The sequence below is a fragment of the Archocentrus centrarchus genome, chromosome 14 (assembly GCF_007364275.1).
Source record: "Archocentrus centrarchus isolate MPI-CPG fArcCen1 chromosome 14, fArcCen1, whole genome shotgun sequence".
NCBI lineage: Eukaryota > Metazoa > Chordata > Actinopteri > Cichliformes > Cichlidae > Archocentrus > Archocentrus centrarchus.
The window spans coordinates 30,143,337-30,161,999 of NC_044359.1; the positions used below are offsets into that span (position 1 = coordinate 30,143,337).

An 18,663-nucleotide genomic window follows, 5' to 3' on the forward strand; every position below is an offset into this window, starting at 1 on the left:
ATATTTTGAAATGTGCCTTTGCATTAGAAATATTCAAGCTAAGAGTTTGACAGTATGAAACCTTTTACTTTTATGTCATCAGACATGGCTTCTCAACGAAGTGGAGGTGATGGTTAGCACAGAGGAGGCCAGACGCCATCTCAATGATCTGCTGGAGGACAGGAAGGTTTTGGCTCAGGAGGTCAACCACCTCAAACAGCAGTTAGAGGCTGGGGAGCGGCCGGCTCCCAAAATCAGGGTGAGGTGACGCATCCGTACAATTAACCATTTATCCACTAAATGAGGCATGCAGCACAGCAGCAGGGCCCTATTTCAGGTGGCAGTTTTTGCTAACAATTCTGAAAGAGAGTTAATTTATTGGGATAAAAGACTCTGTGAACTTTACCTCCTCATTGGCAGGTTTTCTTCAACACACTCGAGCTTTCCTCTCCTCTCCTGCCTCTCCTTCCACATTCATAAAGTTGCTATCAAAGGTCACAGTAGGGGGAATTAATTTGCAGAAATTTATATTTTTGCAGACACTGAAATCACAGTTAAATCACGGGACATAAGTTTAATTTTTGCAAGTAACAGGAGCCTTTTTGTAAGCAATCAGTTGTTAATATACAAGAACTGAAGCAGCAATTATGTGGATTTATTATCAGCTCAGAATAAACTCTTTGGCCTCCATCTTCCTAACTAGACAGTAAGATATTTGTCAGGTGTCTGCCAGTTTCCTTACACTGGAAAAACTTACTGTATGTTACTGTTGCTCATGTTGGGTTTTGATTTTAGGGGTCCCCGAGTTTCTTTTTGACTGTAATGAAGTGGATTCAGTCCTGTATAAAATACAGTTAAAACCAAAGGTTCCAAAAAAATCACTGGGATGAGCAGAATTCAATTCAGGCTGTTAGACATATTGGTTACACGAAACACAGAGACCAGGACACAGACAGTAACAGACCTAAGACAAGAATACACAAATAGAGAAGAAAAGTAAAGAAGGAAAGGAAAGAGAGACAAAGAGACAGGGACAGATGCAAAGACAGGAAGAGAAGAGTGAGACAAAAGGCAGGATCAACTGTCTATAACCTGAAGTTGCTAACTCTGCCTATTAGCCTTTGACCCCTCACAATTTGCATAAAGCCATGTTTCAAGGGGCACACAGTTATAAAAATAAAACAAATCTATGAGGGTGGATTGAAAGTTCTTTGGCTGACCACCATGCAATGATCAAACTTGACCAAATGCCGTCACGGTCACCTGCTAATCAAAAGGTTGGCAGTTCGATTCTGGGCTGCATGCCAAAGTATCCTTGGGCAAGATACTGAACCCCAGTATGAATGTGTGTAAATGTTAGACAGTAAGCACGTAGCTTAGTTTCATATGGAAGTGCTTGTATGAATGGGTGTGAATGGATGAATGAGTGTTGTATAAGCACTTTGAGTGCTCAGTGAGAGTAGAAAAGTACTATATAAGAACTAGTCTATTTACCATTTTACTGCTTCTCAGCCAAGTGTTTTTTCATGTTGGGGAACAGAAAATAGTTGGATTGTGCCAAATGAGGAGAATATGGAGGGTTATCAACCAGCTCAAAGCCACAGTCGCGCACAGCAGCCAGGGACTTGTGTGCAGGAGCTTTGTCTTGGTGAAACAGGACCCCCTTTGTCAGTTTTCCAGACCATTTTGACTTTCGCACCTGCCTCAGCAAGTTGGCATAGTATTCTTCACTGAGAGTATGGCCTTTTTGAATGTAGTCAATGAACACAATGCCCTTTGCATCCCAGAAGACTGAGACCATCACCTTCCCTGCCGATGACACCACCGTGGCCTTCTTTAGTGGAATAGAAGACGGGTGTTTCCACTGTATGGACTGCCGTTTGGTCTCTGGCTCAAAGTGGTGAACCCAACATTCATCTTGGGTGATTAACAGCTAAACATCTGTCATCCATCACCACATGGTGAACACGGTCAATGTTTTCTTGGGTGGTAGCTGTGGCAGGATGTTCGGACCTTGGGTCATCCTCAAGGCTCTCCCTACCCCGCTTGAATTCAGCTGCCCACTTTTGCACAGTTGATAAAGCTGGAGCATCATCCCCTAATGTAGCAACCCCTTTTTCTGCAGATATTTGATAACACCACAGTGCCAAATTATATCCATTTTCTCAAAATGTCTCTAGTACTACTTTTCCAAGTCCTCAATGCTGTATCTAATGTGGGTATACCTTGAAAGAAAACATGCAGTTGGCATCAGTAAAGGTTGAGTTTATGGCATGAAAATTGAATTACTGTATAATAACTCCTTCTGGGTCTGCCCAAAGATATCATGGGCTCTATAACAGATCAGCAAACTGGGTCTGCACTGGACTTATCCAGAACAGATAAGATAATGGATTCTGACCTGGATCCAGTTCAGATCTGATCAGTTCCCAGCTCGTCCCATGTGACATCAACAGACTGCATACCACAGAATGACCAGAGAGTGACGTCACTAGATGAATCACGAGAGCGACTCTTTCACAAGAATCAAACCTTCCGTTTTTGAAACGTGGCAGCGAGGGAAATGCTGCACATGTTTTTGTGCCTGGTGGCTGACAACAGAATCCAGAGAGAGCTAGATGGACTAATCGTTTGTGTCACATACAAATGACATCATGGGACTTTGTGGCCACCAATGTTAGTTTTGACAGCAAATTTTGATTTAGTTTTAGTCATAGTCTTTTAACGAAAATGTAATTTAGTTTTAGTCATAATTTAGTCGTCTGAATAGTTTTAGTTTTAGTCTAGTTTTAGTCGATGAAATTATCATAAGAATATAGTCAACTAAATCTACAGTCGATTTAGTCGACTAAAATATAAAGAGTGTAAAATGTAAATGCTTTTTCTTCAGTTCCCTTGAATTAGTCATTATACACACTTACACAAAATTAAACATTTTTTAAAAGTTATGGAATATTATTAATAATATTAACATTAGCGTTTCACCTGCTTCCCACACACCTGATCATTAACACCACCTTACTGAGATAATACGAGCGTTTTACAGCAGGACCCGCTCTGAAAGGTACAGGGCAGTGTTCAGGACTAAGATTAGGAAAGGCTAATCCACCGCGGTGTGGAGATTTTCTCTAAACACAAACGCTAAACTGGGAAAAACACTTTACCCTGCATGACATTAAAATGCTTACCTTTGCATGGAGATCTGGGTGACTGGTTTGCAGATGTCATTTAAGATTTGTCATGTTTTTTTCCCGAGATAGTCGCCCCACATGGTTTACACATCGTTTTGTTTGTCACGGCATCAAAGGACAAATGTGTCCATACATCGGCTCTTCTCTTTCTCCCTGCTGACGTTGTTTACGCAACGAAGAAAAAACAAATCACAGGCTAGTTTGGTCTTCCAGGGTTTAGAGCAAATTTGCGCAACTGTGCGTTTGATTGGATGTTTTCCTAACTTGTCCCGCCCTGTCACAAAATTAAATAAGTTCTGATTGGATTTCGTCCCCGCCAAGCATTTTCGTCTCGTTTTCATTCGTTGACGAAAGTGTCAATTAATTTTGTTATCGTTTTTTAGGTAGTTTTTATTTAGTTATCGTCATGAAAAAAAAGGTTCATCGACGAAAACTATGACGAAAATATTTTGTCAACAAAATTAACACTGGTGGCCACCTTTGATAATGACCCTTCCCACATTGAAGCAGGGCTCAATTGTAATTGAAAACGACCAATAGTGTGAAAAGAGGCTTAAAAGAGCCGTCACCTATGAGTGAAGGTTGATATTGGATCAAATTGCAAAAGGATCAGGGAACATTAAAGCAGAGTTTTTCTGTAAATTTGTAAAGCTGTTTCACCAGTAATGGTAGAAATAATGGAATCCTCTACAAAAATGAAGTTGTTACAGCCCATCAATACATTAAATCTTTACTGAACTTTATTCAAAAAGTTAAATGTTGCAAAAACAGTTTATTTAGGCTAATAAAAATCGGACTTGAGTGCAGATCTGCCACAGAGTATATTGCTATCTGCGTAGCTAGAGGCTGGAGGCTATCCCAGCTGTCATAGGGCGAGAGGCAGGGCACACCCTGGACAGGTCAGCAGCCTGTCACAGGGCTAACACAGATTATATCAAGCTTTTATACGGTTTCTGATGATGACAGAGGGGCCCAGGCGGATTAAAATGATTCTGTTCTCCTGTTTACGATATATGATTTAGTCCACTGGATTAAAATGGAGGTTCCAGTTGTTATTTACACATTGCCATGGTGAATCCTGGTTTGATGATGGCTTTCTTTGTCTACTCATGCACGTGATTAGCTCAGCGTGAACATAGAGTTGATAGGCTGATCAGAGTTAGCAGCCTATCAAGTCAGAGTTGCCGATCTTAGTTTGTTGAACCTGCTTCCTGAAATGGGGCCCAGGGAAATACTGAGATCATTAACTGTGTGCCGTCTTTCCTCGCAGCGAAGGACGCTGATCATTTCTGAGCTGGAGAGCCAGGGGATGCTGGAAACACCTCTGACCAAACAGGTGGAAAATCTGGAGACAGAAATCGGCCTCAGGTGAGTAAGAAAAAAACGATTTAACCAGACAGCCAGTTTGCCCAACACGATGGTATAAAAGATGAACACGCCTACATCAGCGCCACCCACTGATTTCTGAAGTCTATTTTTCCAGAACGAACCATCACATACTCAAGAGCAGTTGTGGCCAAACGTTCTTTCTGTTTTAATTTTTATTCTTGTAAGGAGCACAATGGAGCATCAAGCAATATGCTTGCGGTTGGTGTAAATGCAGGTGCTGCATTTGAAAAATCTTCAGTCTATGTCAGCTAGTGAAACCATGCACAGGCTTGTTTTATTTCTACTAAAACACTGTCCTGGTTTGTTTTGTACTTAAACGGTGGAGTAACGGTTTTATAAGATCTGCAGAGTAATTTGTGTCTTCACAGGAACGCCCAGATAGCCGATCTACAGCAGAAAGTTCTCGCCGCAGACAGTGAGGGGCGTTTTAAGCAACGCATAGACACCATCACGAGTATAACTGAGGCCAAGTGTGCCCTTAAGGTCCTGATGTCAGAGGTAAAAAGGGAAAGAAAAAAAAAAAAATCAGATGCTAATGTATTAATTTATTCCATGAGTACAGTTAAATTAGTTAATGGTTCAGTCATTTAGCAGTGTTTGTTTTGTTTTCCAAAACTCTTCGAATATTCCTTCATTTTGTTTTTAGCTGGTGTCTGCAAAAACAGCCAGTGCCAAGCTGGAGAGCGAGTTGAAACAAGAAAGAGGAAATGCACAAGATTTAAGGAAGATGCTGGCTGAAGAGAGAAATGTCATGTCCACCATGGACATGGAGCACCAGCAGCAGATGGTGGAACTCGAGCAGAGGCATCAGGAAAAGGTGCTGCGTTCATGGACCAGTTTGCACCTTTTTTTTAGATTTACACATATTTACGCAGCTCTATACATTTACCTTTCTTCCTTCATTCTACAGGTCCTTTACCTCCTTAACCAGCTCCAGAACAAACCTATTGGTGGAGATTCTGATGCAACAAACCAAAATGACAAGGACAGTTCAAAGGAGGAGCAGCTTCTACAGCGCCTCAAAGTTCAGGTTTGTCTCCACTGATTTTAGTCATGTTTGTGGTTTAATTAACCTTTGGCTCTCTACATTTTAGGATAATTGATGCAGAATTGTGTCCAGAACTTATTTTGTAATAATGTTATAGGAGGAAGAACTTGAAAAGCTACGAGAATTAAGCGAGCAGAACCAGAAACTGGTGGAGCAGAATGAACAGTACAGACAGGTAACTGTACAGCTTTATCCAGTGTCATGTTATTGCTGTCTTCTTTTATGACATTTGTATACAATACCATATACTATACAATCTATCTGTGTATGTGTGTGTGTGTGTGTGTATATATATATATATATATATATATATATATATATATATATATAATATAGTCTGCACACAGACTACTTTTCATTACTACTTTTCATTGTGTCAAAGTGTCATTTTGTCAGTGTTGTCCCATGAAAAGATATACTTAAATATCTGCAGACATGTGAGGGGTGTACTCACTTTTGTGATACACTGTATAACACACACACATTATAATACTATACAGTTGAGTACAGCACTCTGCACATTCATTTTTCAAGCCCTTCCTCAACAAATTCATGCAATCCTGATTATGCCCATATGCACCATCTGTACCTGTTATGCATTATAGTAGTCTTTACAATCTGGTTACTGAGTGTTACTGATGAGGGAAGTCCTGTAATGGACAAAAAGCAAAAGTTCCACACTGCAGGTTTGACTAGTGAAAAGTAAAAAATGTGAAGTGCTGCTTAAGATGTATGATTAATCTGAACACCCCCCCCCCCCCCCCCCCCCCCCCCCTTTGTTTTTTCAGAAACTCTCGTTGCTCCACTTGGCAAGTGGGAAGAAAATCCTTCTGCCTATAGTCAACAACGAAAACAGCCCAGATGACTCATTTGAGTACGTTCCTCCAAAGGTACGTTTTTGCAGATATACTTCAAGTAGCTTCGGTTTTAAGTTTAATTGTAGTAGATATTCTATAGTTGGTGAGAATGCCAGTCTTTAGACTGAACGAAGGCATTTTTGATTATTTAAACATAGCATTGTCTTTTCTTTATAGCCGAAACCAAGGCGCTTCACTACAGCTAAAGCGCAGCTGAATAAGGCCATCGACATCGAGGAGCTGATGTCACCCAGTGAGGACGAGAGCGAGAAGGAAGCAGAAGAGTGGCGACCTGAGAAACACGAGAGGGGACGCAAAACCTCGAAGAAACCGAAACAAACTGGGGTAAGACGGGGAGGAGGAGTTTGTTGTTGTTTTGTTTTTTTTATTGAACTCATTAAGCTTAAAGAAACTGCTCGTGGTGATCTCTGATAGGTCAAAAAGAGTAGGAAAAAAATCATGTCCAGCTTATTAAATCAGCATCTCATTTCATTCAAATGTCACAAGTTTCAGACCGAAGTAGAAAAGTGAAACACTGAACATTTGCATCAGGATAGAATGCTTATGAACCTGGTTTCTTTCTTTAGTGTACGTGTAAAGGTCGCTGCAGCAACAAGCAGTGCAGATGTCGCAAAGGGAAGATGACATGTGGGGAGAACTGCCAGTGTGATCACGAGAAATGCCGAAATATGGATAACCAGGTGCCTGCTGAGGTAAATTTCCTGACAATCTTCAGCTGTCTGTAGAGAACTGTGCAAATTTGGGGTTTAAAACAGAACCACCTTTCCTTTCCTTTTCTTTTTCTTTTTTTTTAAACCATAATTGAGGCTTGTTTACTTTTTTAATTAGAAATAGCTTGCTGGTGTGGATGCAAGACTTTCATACAGATTAACAGCTGCAGAAGCAATCTAGGCTCTCTTAGTTCTTGGGTAGGAGTATTTAATAATCAAATTTCACAGCAGTCTCACTGTACATGAACTTTTGATAACCAGTCTGTGGATATGTTGTATGTTGAACTTTAGGGAGATATTATTATTTACTAAGCTGTGCAGTTGAAACTCATCAGAAGTAAAAGGTTCTTTAATAAATTAGCACCTTACACCAGCCGCTAACCCAAGGAAAAGAATATCAGCTCGCGTGCTGCAGGGCTCTAGTTTTTACTCATTTATTGCAGCACAAAGAGTTTGGTGTTTAATGAGTCAGACCCTGAAATCTGGCTCGATGTCCTCAAAACATCAGTGAGTTAAACTGAAGCCCTGTGGGGTTTTGTCAGCTTATTTTCTGGTGTGTATATATGTGTATTTTTTTTAATTCTTCAGGTTTTATTCCAACCTGCATAATGAAAATTATTTAAAATGTAAGAACTGAAAAGAAGACACAGATGTGTTTCTGTTCAGTCAGATTTGACTTTCACTGACTGTCTTATAGAAGACTTGGATTTCTCTGACAATCCAGAGAACAATGGGCATTGTTCTCAGTTTGGGACTGTTTAATCATTTCAGGATGCAAGTTCGACAGAAAGTGCTTCTCGAGACTCTGTGTCTCTTCAGGACCCCATATCCGTCAGCCCAGGTGACATCACGTTCTTCAAGCCGCCATCTTGCACTCCTACAAAGAAGGTAAGCTCAAGGGATGATTGGCATGCAGAAGACTTTGTACAAATGTGGAGTATGGAGCATTTCGGCCTCCCGTTTACACGAGAACAGTGAAAACGATGCTTTTTGGAAACGGGGGCACTCAGACATGCACACTATGGTTGCACGCCACAGTTTTCCGTGCATGCACTAGTAGATGAAAAACAATCGCAATGGCGGACTCACGAGTGCTTCTTGTGCTGCTCAGTCTTTTGAACTTAACTTAAATATCTGTGTACTTCGAGTGGCACAATTCCCAGTCAATATTTTCCTGTGTTTTTGCAGTTTTATAATTTGGTGTTGAATACAGCAGCAATCCAACCTTGTCTTTAGTCCACACAATGGTTCTCACATTGGCCATTCTGTAAATAATGAACAGATCTTTGCCACGCATCCCACTGAGTCCCTCCACACATGTGCAGGTTACATAAACAAGCTATGCAATAAAACAAAAAACACAGCCAACTTGTGGCCTGGCAATGGGAACTACATCGTTTCCGGCGTTTCCTTGTAAATGGAGATCATTTCTGAAACGTATCCGTGGAAACAGGAGGCCAAAACACATCAAAACGACCCAGTTTCCACTGGAAACATTGTCGTGTAAACGGGGCCTAAGGTTTTAAGTATCAGGACATTATGGGGAAGAAAAATCATCTGATCCTTGGCAAGTTCTGAAATGATGAAATACAGCCACAGATGAACAACACATGAGATACTGCACTTTGTGATTGTTAAAGTTAAAATGCAGAAGCAGTTTGTGAAAAACATTAAGTCCACCCTTACTGCATTCAGGTGTGTTTACACGCTGCAAAGGAGGATGTTTTTAGAGAAGTAATTGTTGTTGCCCATCAATCTGGGAAGGGTTATCCATCAGTCTACAGTGAGAAAGATTATTCTCAAGTGGAAAACATTAAATGCCTCAAGGTCACTGTAGTGGCTATCTCAGTTCTTCTCGTTCTGGTGTAATTTTATACTTAAAATAACCACACTCGGGACGGACTGGCAACTGTTTTAACGCGTCGGTTCATCAGCAACAACGACGAAGACGGTAAAACCATCGTGTCGCTCCACCGTCCGCTTCTTTATTTATTTTCACCAAAAAACTTTCAAAATAAAGTTCAACTTCCTGGAGAAACCTTCAAAATGAACTGAAATGACACAAACATTCTCAAACATAAAATTAAGAGTGTGCATCAAAATTGTTACTTCCACAAATCATGACTCAAATATAAATGGCGCTTACATTCCGGCCCCTAATTGTTACTGCTGGGCCAACAATTACACATTATCACATTAAAGCGTCATTTAATCTTAAACTCAAAAGTCATTCATTTAAAGTGGAATCCTGTGAGACATAAATCTTGTGCCTTAAACCCAAATCTCCAACACATAACATAAAATTTCAAACTTTCTCATCCATTTCAAGCAACAAACACAACTTATCTATTGGCCTCTCCAAAACACTGGTTTTGGTCTTGACAAACACACGTCTGACAAATCCCTTTGAGTCAGGAATAGTTCTCTCAACCTTTCCCAGTAGCCAGGAGCTCCTTGGAGCAGTGTCATCAACTATGAGAACAACATCTCCTGGTTCCAGATTTCTCCTGGTCACTAACCATTTCTGTCTTTCTTGCAGAAGTGGCAAGTATTCTTTGATCCAGCGCTTCCAAAAGATTTCAGACAGGTACTGCACTTGTCTCCATCTTTTCTTGGCATACAAGTCCTCCTTCTGGAACAAACCAGGTGGCAATATTGGTTGCCCTTTTAGAGGAAGTAGGTGGTTGGGTGTAAGTGCCTCTAAATCATTGGGATCGTTTGACACTCTTGTTATTGGTCTACCATTGACAACCGCCTCAACTTCACATAACAGTGTCTGCAAATGTTCATCGTCAAGAGGTTGCTGTTTCAGCATCTGGTTGAGAACTCTCCTCACTGAACGTATTTGCCTTTCCCAGATTCCTCCAAAATGTGACCCTGCTGGAGGATTAAATATCCAGGTAACACCTTTCTGAATCAGCATTGCTGAGATTTTTGAGTGGTTCCATGCTTTAATTGCTTCACGCATCTCTTTTTCCGCACCCACCAGGTTAGTGCCATTATCTGATCTCATGACAGATACCTGGCCTCTCCTAGCTACAAATCTCCTAAATGCATTTATACAGGAATCAGTCTCAAGTGAATGGGCAACTTCTATGTGTATAGCTCTAACAGTAAGACATGTAAACAATACACCATATCTTTTAACTCTGCTACGCCCACACTTGACCTCAAAAGGTCCGAAATAGTCTATGCCAACATTGGTAAAAGGAGGTTTATCAGGCATCAAACGATCTTGTGGCAAATTTGCCATCCTTTGTTCACCAGGTTTTGCAAATGTCTTCTTGCATGTAACACATTTTGACAGTATCTTTCTGATTGCTGAGTTTGCCTGTGGAATCCAAAACCTTTCTCTCAGGCTGGATAAGGTGTAATTCCTTCCACCATGACCGGTTTCTTGGTGAATGTGTCTCAGAATTAAATCAGAAATGTGATGACCTTTAGGAAGAATCACTGGATGTTTAGCATCTGTTGGTAATTCAGCTTTATGCAGTCTTCCTCCAACCCTTAAAATCCCATCCTGGATAAAAGGATCAAGCTTTGCAATGTGACTACTCCTTCTAAGGTTATCACCTTTCTGAAGAGTTGCAAGTTCATCACGGAAGCTCTGACCTTGACAACACTTAATGATCACAGATTCTCCTACTGCAACGTCCGTAACAGTGAGTGGCGATACCTTGATACCTGATCTAAACTGCTGCATTTGATTCGCAACTTTTTCAGCCTTTTTCTTACTATTTTCACAGTCATTTGGTTGTGACATGAGCAGCTTCCGATGCGTGCTCAGCTTGCTGAGTAGCTGCTTAAATATCACCATCCAGGAAACTGCCTTTTTTAGACGGTGCCAATCGGAATAGTGCCAGATGAGCTTGTTTAGTGGGCTCACATGCACCTCTGTAAATTGTACACTCATTACTTCTTTAACCTCAACATCATTCTTTTGTATTTCTCTAATATCCGGTGAAATCGGCCAGTTTTCCTGGTCCTTTGCTAAAAACTCTGGCCCAGCAATCCAGTCAAGACACTTTGTAAAAGTGTCTGCGCTCATCCCTCTTGAAGCGTGATCAGCGGGATTTAGATCAGAGTTCACGTACATCCATTGACTTGTCCTTGTATTGTCTCTAATAAAAGACACTCTATTTGCTACAAATGTCTTAAACCTGACATTATCACTGGAAATGTACTTTAGCACAGTGGTACTGTCAGACCAAAACACAGATTCTTCTGACAGCATTTGCAACTCCTTTCTCATGAGCCTGTCCATTTTCACAGCTACTGCAGCTGCTGTCAATTCAAGCCTTGGAATCGTTGTTTGTTTTAGAGGAGACACTCTGGACTTGCCAATGATAAATGAGCAGTGAATTGCCCCTTTTTTATTTGTCATGCGCATGTAAGTGACAACTCCATAACCTTTCTCACTGGCATCAGCAAAATGATGCAGCTGTGCTGACTTGACTGCTCCAAATCCAGTAGGTTTCAGACACCTGTCTACAGTGAAACCATGAAGTTTTGCAAGACCAGACTGCCATACTCGTGACCTTTGAGCTAGCTCTGACGGGATCTCCTCATCCCAAGAGAGTTTCCTGCCACACAATTCTTGCAGAATTATTTTGGCTGGTAAGATGGCAGGAGACAAAAATCCCAAAGGATCATATATTGCACTTACAAATGAAAGGATGCCACGCCTTGTATGTTTCATCTGCCTTTCATTCATTCTAATCTTGAACACATCTGACTCTGTGCTCCAGTTTATTCCAAGTACTCTCTCATCAGGTAATGTGTCATTACTCAGATCCAAGTCTTTAATCTCTTTTGCTCTTTCTGCTTCGGGAATGGAAGCGAGAACAACTCTGCTGTTACTCATCCACTTTGTCAAACGAAATCCTCCACTTTTACACAGTGCCGTTAAGTCCCTAACCATGTCACATGCTTTGGTTTCATCAGAAACTGAAAGAAGACAATCATCTACGTAAAAATTGTTCAGAACAGCATTAACTGCTGCTGCAGGCACCTTATCTTTTGCGTCTTCAGCTGCCTTCTTCAGTGCAAAGTTGGCACAGCTGGGAGAGGACGTTGCCCCAAACAAGTGCACTGCCATTTTGTATTCTTGTAGAGGTTCATTCAAGTTACCATTTGGCCACCAGAAAAACCGCAAAAGATTGCTGTCTTCAGGTGGCACTCGTACCTGGTGATACATAGCCTCTATGTCTGACATTAAAGCAATGTGTTCACATCTGAATCGTGTCAGTACTCCAATTAAGGAGTTTGTTAAATCTGGGCCTTGCAAAAGTTCTCCATTTAGTGACTTGCCTCGATAAGATGCTGCACAGTCAAAAACTACACGGAGTTTTCCCTTTTGGGGGTGGTACACTCCATGGTGTGGTAAATACCACACTTGCTCATTTTCAGACAGAGACCTTTCCTGTGGTGCCTCAATGGCATAGCCTTTGCTCAGTAAGTCATACATAAAGCTCTGATACTCTTTGTGGAACTCTTTGTTTCTGACAAGTTTTCTTTTCAGATTTTCTGCTCTCTGCATTACCACATTGCGGTTGTTTGGCATTTTAATGGCTTTGTTTCTCAATGGGAGACCTATGCTATAATGCCCATCAACCATTTTGACTGTTTCATTAACAGAGTCCAAAAACTGAATGTCTTCTCGTGACAGTTCCTGTTTTTCTTCACAAGCTTTCTCTGGAAAGTCATAGTTGAACTGTTGCATCAACAGATTTTCAACGTTTGTCACAGAGATGCGATTCACTGATACACTGAGCTCTCTGTCAAAGGGAGCAGAGCAATGACCTCTCTTGAGAGGACCATTGATAACCCAACCTAGCACAGTTCGAACAGCGTATGGCCCATCATCCTGACTATGAATGACCTCCCAGGGTTCCATAGCCTTATGCACATCACATCCTATCAAAAGGCCAATGTCTGCATCTACGTGTGGCAACTGGATTTGCTGGAGGTGTGGCCACTTCTTTAAGTCCTCCTGTGTAGGAATGTTCTCTCTAGACACAGGAATGTCTGAATGAGTGTAAATGTCAGGTAAGTCAATGTAAATGTTCTCATTCAAACCACACACTTCTAAGCCTGAAATCTGGTAGCTTATCTCCAATTTTTCCTGTCCCATGGTGCGGAGCAGGATTTTTGTTTTCTTACCCTCTATGTCAAGCTGTCTCATCAGCTTCTCTGAGCAGAATGTGGCTTGGCTCCCATTGTCCATGAATGCATAAGTTTCTATTATCTTGTTGCCTTTCTTTAACTTGATGCACACGGGAACGATTGCTAAAACATGAATGTTTCTTCCGGCCCCGGTGGCGCCACAAATTCTGCTTGAAACGTGTGTTGCATCACTTGTCGTGGGGCTATCAGAAATGCTTCTCTGAGCACACTCATTTACCTTACTGTCCTCTTCCCTAGTGCAATGAAGCATGCTTGGATGTCTTTTGGAGCAGTGCTCACATGATGCTCTCTTCTTACAGTCCTTGCTCAAATGACCTTGTGTCAAACATGCGAAACACAGCCCGTTTACTCTAAGGAACTCTAGCCTTTCTTTATAAGGCTGGTTTCTGACCCTTTGACAATCTGCCAATGTATGCTGTTTTTCGCAGTACATGCACGGCTTCTGAAAGGCACTACTACTTTGACAAGAAAGGTTTTTGCTACTTTCATTTGCAACTTGTGAAACACTCGTGGCAAATGTGCTTCCCTTTGGTCTGGATGCTCTAGTCATTCTCGCATTTGGATACGACTTTGCTTTATCTTCAGCATCCTTAATGTCACCAAACATAGGATCTGCAGCTATTCTTGCTTGTCTGTTCACGAAACTAACCAGATTCGAAAACTTTGCTCTCCTTCCACTGGCTTCCTGAATGTCAAATGCACAGATTCTCCACATGTCTCTCATTTTATATGGCAACTTAGATACCATTACTCTTAGATTAGTGGGATTATCCATTTCCTGCAGTTGATTAATGTCCTGCATCGCATTATTACAGCTAGTGAGAAACAGAGAGTAACTATGAAGTGCCTTACCATCATCTGGTTTGATCTGTGGCCAGTTGAATGCTTGAGTCATGTAGGCAGTTGCAATTCTCAGTTCGTTACCATAATGATATGATAGCAACTTCCTCGCCTCACTATAACCTTGTTGGGGATTCATGTGTTGACAACTTCTTACCAAGTCTCTGGGTTCACCTCTGGTAAACTGTTCAAGGTAATACAACCTGTCACTGTCACTATCAGTTTTATCATGAATGTTATGGTCAAAGGCTCTTGCAAACGATATGAACTCAAGTGGATCACCACTAAAGATTGAAACATCTCTTTGGGGCAAATGTGACAGTCTATGCTGTTTGACTAACATCTCAGTAATGTCATTTTGTTTCAACATCACCTCACATAAGTTGACTGGAACACCACTGACATCAGTTTGGTGTATATTATCATTTTGTTTTACATAATGATCATTTCCCTTTGACTGCTCATTAGGTTCACGATATACCTTTGGCTCTTGAATGCTTAACTGGTGAATACCTGATAATTCTTCATCAGCAGCCGCACAATCATATACATCATTTTTGCAGTTATCATATTCACAAGCTTCTAACACCTTTATCTTGGCTGTTGAAGCAGCAATAGCTGTCTCGATATCAAGCTGCTCCTTCTTTGCCTTCAACTTGCATTCTTCAATGTCTAAAGCTTGTCGCTGCTTCAGGGATGCTGCACGTGCGAGAAGACCAGCACGCTCAGCTTCTTCTTTCCGCCGCACAGATGATATGGATGAGACTCTGGATGATCGTGATGTGCCGCTACTGACTGCGCTTCTTGCTGCACTGAGACCAGATTTCTCGTTGGCTGGTGTATCGGTCACTGACACACTATCATCTGGGCTCACATCTTCTTGATGCTGCTGCCTCGTCGCAGTAATCCATTTTTCAACTTGAGTTATGAAATTGCTAAACTGTTCTTTCTTTGGTTTGAACCAAAATGTTTGGTCCGCCCCCTTTTCATCTTCTGGCAACAGCATCTGTACATCATCGTTTGCACGTATAAACTCGACGTGTAGTTTTGAGAGTTCATTTAACTGTTCATCAACAATCTCAAGACTCTCATTATCTTTCATTAGTCCATTAATTTTATTCATTTTCAAAGTTAATTGTGACAGCTTGGACCTTCTTGTGTTTACGTGCCTGCCCAGCCGTTCTTCCCGACCCTTTTGGGTGTACTTTTGTGCCCTCTTGTGGCCAGCCTCGCTGCTGCAGCTCCGTGCTCTGTACCTGGAATTGCTCATGTTTTCGTCCGCCATCTTAACTTCTTTTACGCAGCTTCCAGTTCAACAAGTATTCGTAGAAATGGCCTATGACACAAAGCGCAGGCTTTCGTAGTAAATGTCATCTTCTTAGGACCAAAACAAACTCGTTGTCTTATTTTATTAGAAGCTGAGTATCATAATTTCCTTCAATTCTGGCACACCTCGTACCGTAGCTCGCAGCGCATCACAGTCCAGAACATTTGCAGAGGCTTATTCCTTTATGTCTTCTTCATAGACACAACTCTTAAGACTTATCTGCTGTGTCGTATTCAGTCTTGTTCAGCTTGTGCGATCTCATGGTGATGCAGTTGTCTCTCTCTGAAGCCTGATGGTTTTACTTGATGTAGTGGCTATCTCAGTTCTTCTCGTTCTGGTGTAATTTTATACTTAAAATAACCACACTCGGGACGGACTGGCAACTGTTTTAACGCGTCGGTTCATCAGCAACAACGACGAAGACGGTAAAACCATCGTGTCGCTCCACCGTCCGCTTCTTTATTTATTTTCACCAAAAAACTTTCAAAATAAAGTTCAACTTCCTGGAGAAACCTTCAAAATGAACTGAAATGACACAAACATTCTCAAACATAAAATTAAGAGTGTGCATCAAAATTGTTACTTCCACAAATCATGACTCAAATATAAATGGCGCTTACAGTCACCTCAAGGTCAGACTGTAAAATACTCAGAGAAACTGCAAAAAACTCAAGAGCTACATGTCAGACTTTTTTTTTTTTTTAAGTACTGAACAAGTATGGCTTGCATGAAACTCTGGCCACGAGAAAGCGTCTTCTCTTTAAAATGAACATGGCAGCACAGCATAATTGCCCAAACCACAAAGACTTCTGGAACAATTTCCTTTGGAAAGAGGAGACCAAATAGAGATGTTTGGCCATGATGCACAGGTTTGGAGAAAACTGAACAGCATATTAGCACAGTAGCCTCATACCAACTGATAAGCCCGGCGGCGGAAGAATGATGATTTGGGCTTGTTTTGCAGCCACAGGACCCGGGCACTTTGCAATCACTGAGTCGACAATGAACTCCTCTGTGTACCAAAGTATAAGTCAGAAATGAGGCCATCTGTCTGACAGCTAACGCTTGGGTGAAACTGTGTCGTGATCCCAAGCACAGCAGCAAATCTACAACAGAATGGCTGAAAAAGAAAAGAATCAAGGTGCTGCAGTATTGCAGTTTCAACCTGATTAAAATGCTGCGGTGGAACCTTAAGAGAGCTGTGCAAAAACAAATGCCTGCAAACGTCAACAAACTGAAGCAACGCTGTAAAGAGTGGCCCAAAAGTTCCTTTGTGATGTGAAAGACTGAAGTCACAGAAAATGAAAGGTGGTTCTACAGACTGTTGAATCATGGGGTGGATTTAGCTTTTCACAAACACCGTCTGCCTTTTTCCTTAGTTTTTGCTCAATAATGACCAGGTGTAACAAGGCGTGTGTTCATCTGAGGTTGTATTTAAGTAATTTCAATGCACTGATACATAAAAGTTGTGTTCTTTGTTTTTCACACAACCATGTGTCTTGCATAGGATGTAACAGAAAGTAGCTAACAGTATTGTTCTTGTGTACCATTTCAGGTGTTAAAGGAAATCGGAGACATGGGACACACCACCGCAGACTTGAAGTTGGTCAGGAAACCGATCTTTGCAGAGGAAGAGCAGCAGGAGGAGGACAATGAAGAGGACAGAACAACGGTCAGCTTACTGAAGAAGAAGAAACGACTCCTGACGAGTTTTCAGAACAGTTTTTTCTCAGGATGCACTCCAATCAGAGAGGAGTCCTAATCTGGACATTAGCTGTAAATAGGTTCTTAGTTGATTGTTAGTTTAAGTCTTTTTTTTTTTTTTTAATATGACTAACCTGTTACCTGAAAGTAGCTGTTGATTTTGAAACTTCAGTTTTCACTAGAGGTGACTTAAAGGACTGAATATCACAGATTCACAATGAAATGATCAAGTCTGTACAACTTAGGTTTGTCATTTGAGATCCCCCCAAATGATAATAAATTAACTTCTCTAATATATTAAATTGGTTGTCACTACACATGCACACACATCTTCTTGGGGAGCAAATTTTAGTCATTTATTTACTGTGCTTTTAGTGTCGGAGCTGAATAAAGTCTTACACTCAAATCTTGTTTTGTTTTGTATGCGGGGGGGCTGTTAAAGCAAATTGCGTTGCTTCCTCTTTGTCTGAATGCAAAGTCTAAGCATTATAGTTGGAAGATAATTTATTTGAATCGCTATGCTAGTATTAATGTGTAACTTCTGACTCACTTTCATTGATATGTAGGTTAATGTAGTGTAAACTGTGAATGAAAAATAAAATTTCAGCAGGAAATCAGTATTCAAATCCTGGTCAGTGTGTACTTTGGGGAAGCGTACATTATGTCCTGACTGAGCAGTACAAGTACTGATTATGTTAGTACTTATTTGTTGTTCCAAATCATTCTCAGGTGGAATAAGCAGTAATCAGGATGCTGAGTCTTGAGGCGGGTTTCCACCTTTGCTTTTTCATTGTGAACCTTTGTGTTTATACGGGTTCATCAAGCCCGAGCCTTCAGTTTCTAATTCCCTCTGAAGTATTGTTTGACACAGTTGATCCAGTCTTCTCGTGTGGTCTACAATCTTTAAATAACATTAATAACATGGTTAAATCTATAAAGTTATTGTATGTGCACATTCATTAGAGATTGATTGGTGCTTTTTCACTAGAACCTGATTGGTACTTCATTTGCTATTCAATAACTACAAAAACTGATACGTTAAAGATCCATAAAACTTGATCAGCTAAGATGTATTAATGAAAATTTATAGCTGTCACAGATTCTTGGTACCACCTCACAGACAACTGAGTATTCTCTGACATGTTTGGCATTACTTTGATTTTCTTTCTCGTTTTGCTCTTGACTAATGTGTTATCACTGAGCACTTCATCATGAACACCTGCTTATTTATACAGTTTTCCAACTGGCCAATTATGCAATAATAGTACCATTAATAACATTCAGTGAATGTGTCATAAGAGGGAAAAAGTGATCTTTCAGTGACTGTAGTGATGACCTCCTGGGACTTTCACCACAGTGGTTTCCTCTTAGAAAAAACATCCAGTGAGCAGCACACTGGTGGATGGAAAAG

General features: G+C 40.9%; 1 protein-coding gene across 2 annotated transcripts in view; it reads left to right on the forward strand.

Moving 5' to 3' along the window:
- Positions 1-17,658, forward strand: part of LOC115792185 (transmembrane protein 164-like) — a 76,360-nt gene extending 58,702 nt beyond the window's left edge. For both annotated transcript variants that reach the window (XM_030746621.1, XM_030746622.1), the window contains 11 exons: positions 83-238; positions 4,441-4,538; positions 4,928-5,057; positions 5,206-5,376; positions 5,470-5,589; positions 5,705-5,782; positions 6,396-6,497; positions 6,642-6,809; positions 7,052-7,177; positions 7,967-8,083; positions 17,104-17,658. In XM_030746621.1, the coding sequence (XP_030602481.1) occupies positions 83-238; positions 4,441-4,538; positions 4,928-5,057; positions 5,206-5,376; positions 5,470-5,589; positions 5,705-5,782; positions 6,396-6,497; positions 6,642-6,809; positions 7,052-7,177; positions 7,967-8,083; positions 17,104-17,310 (1,473 nt within the window). In that variant the 3' untranslated portion in view covers positions 17,311-17,658. The remainder of the gene's footprint in view (positions 1-82; positions 239-4,440; positions 4,539-4,927; positions 5,058-5,205; positions 5,377-5,469; positions 5,590-5,704; positions 5,783-6,395; positions 6,498-6,641; positions 6,810-7,051; positions 7,178-7,966; positions 8,084-17,103) is intronic.
- Positions 17,659-18,663: the final 1,005 nt, after the last annotated feature.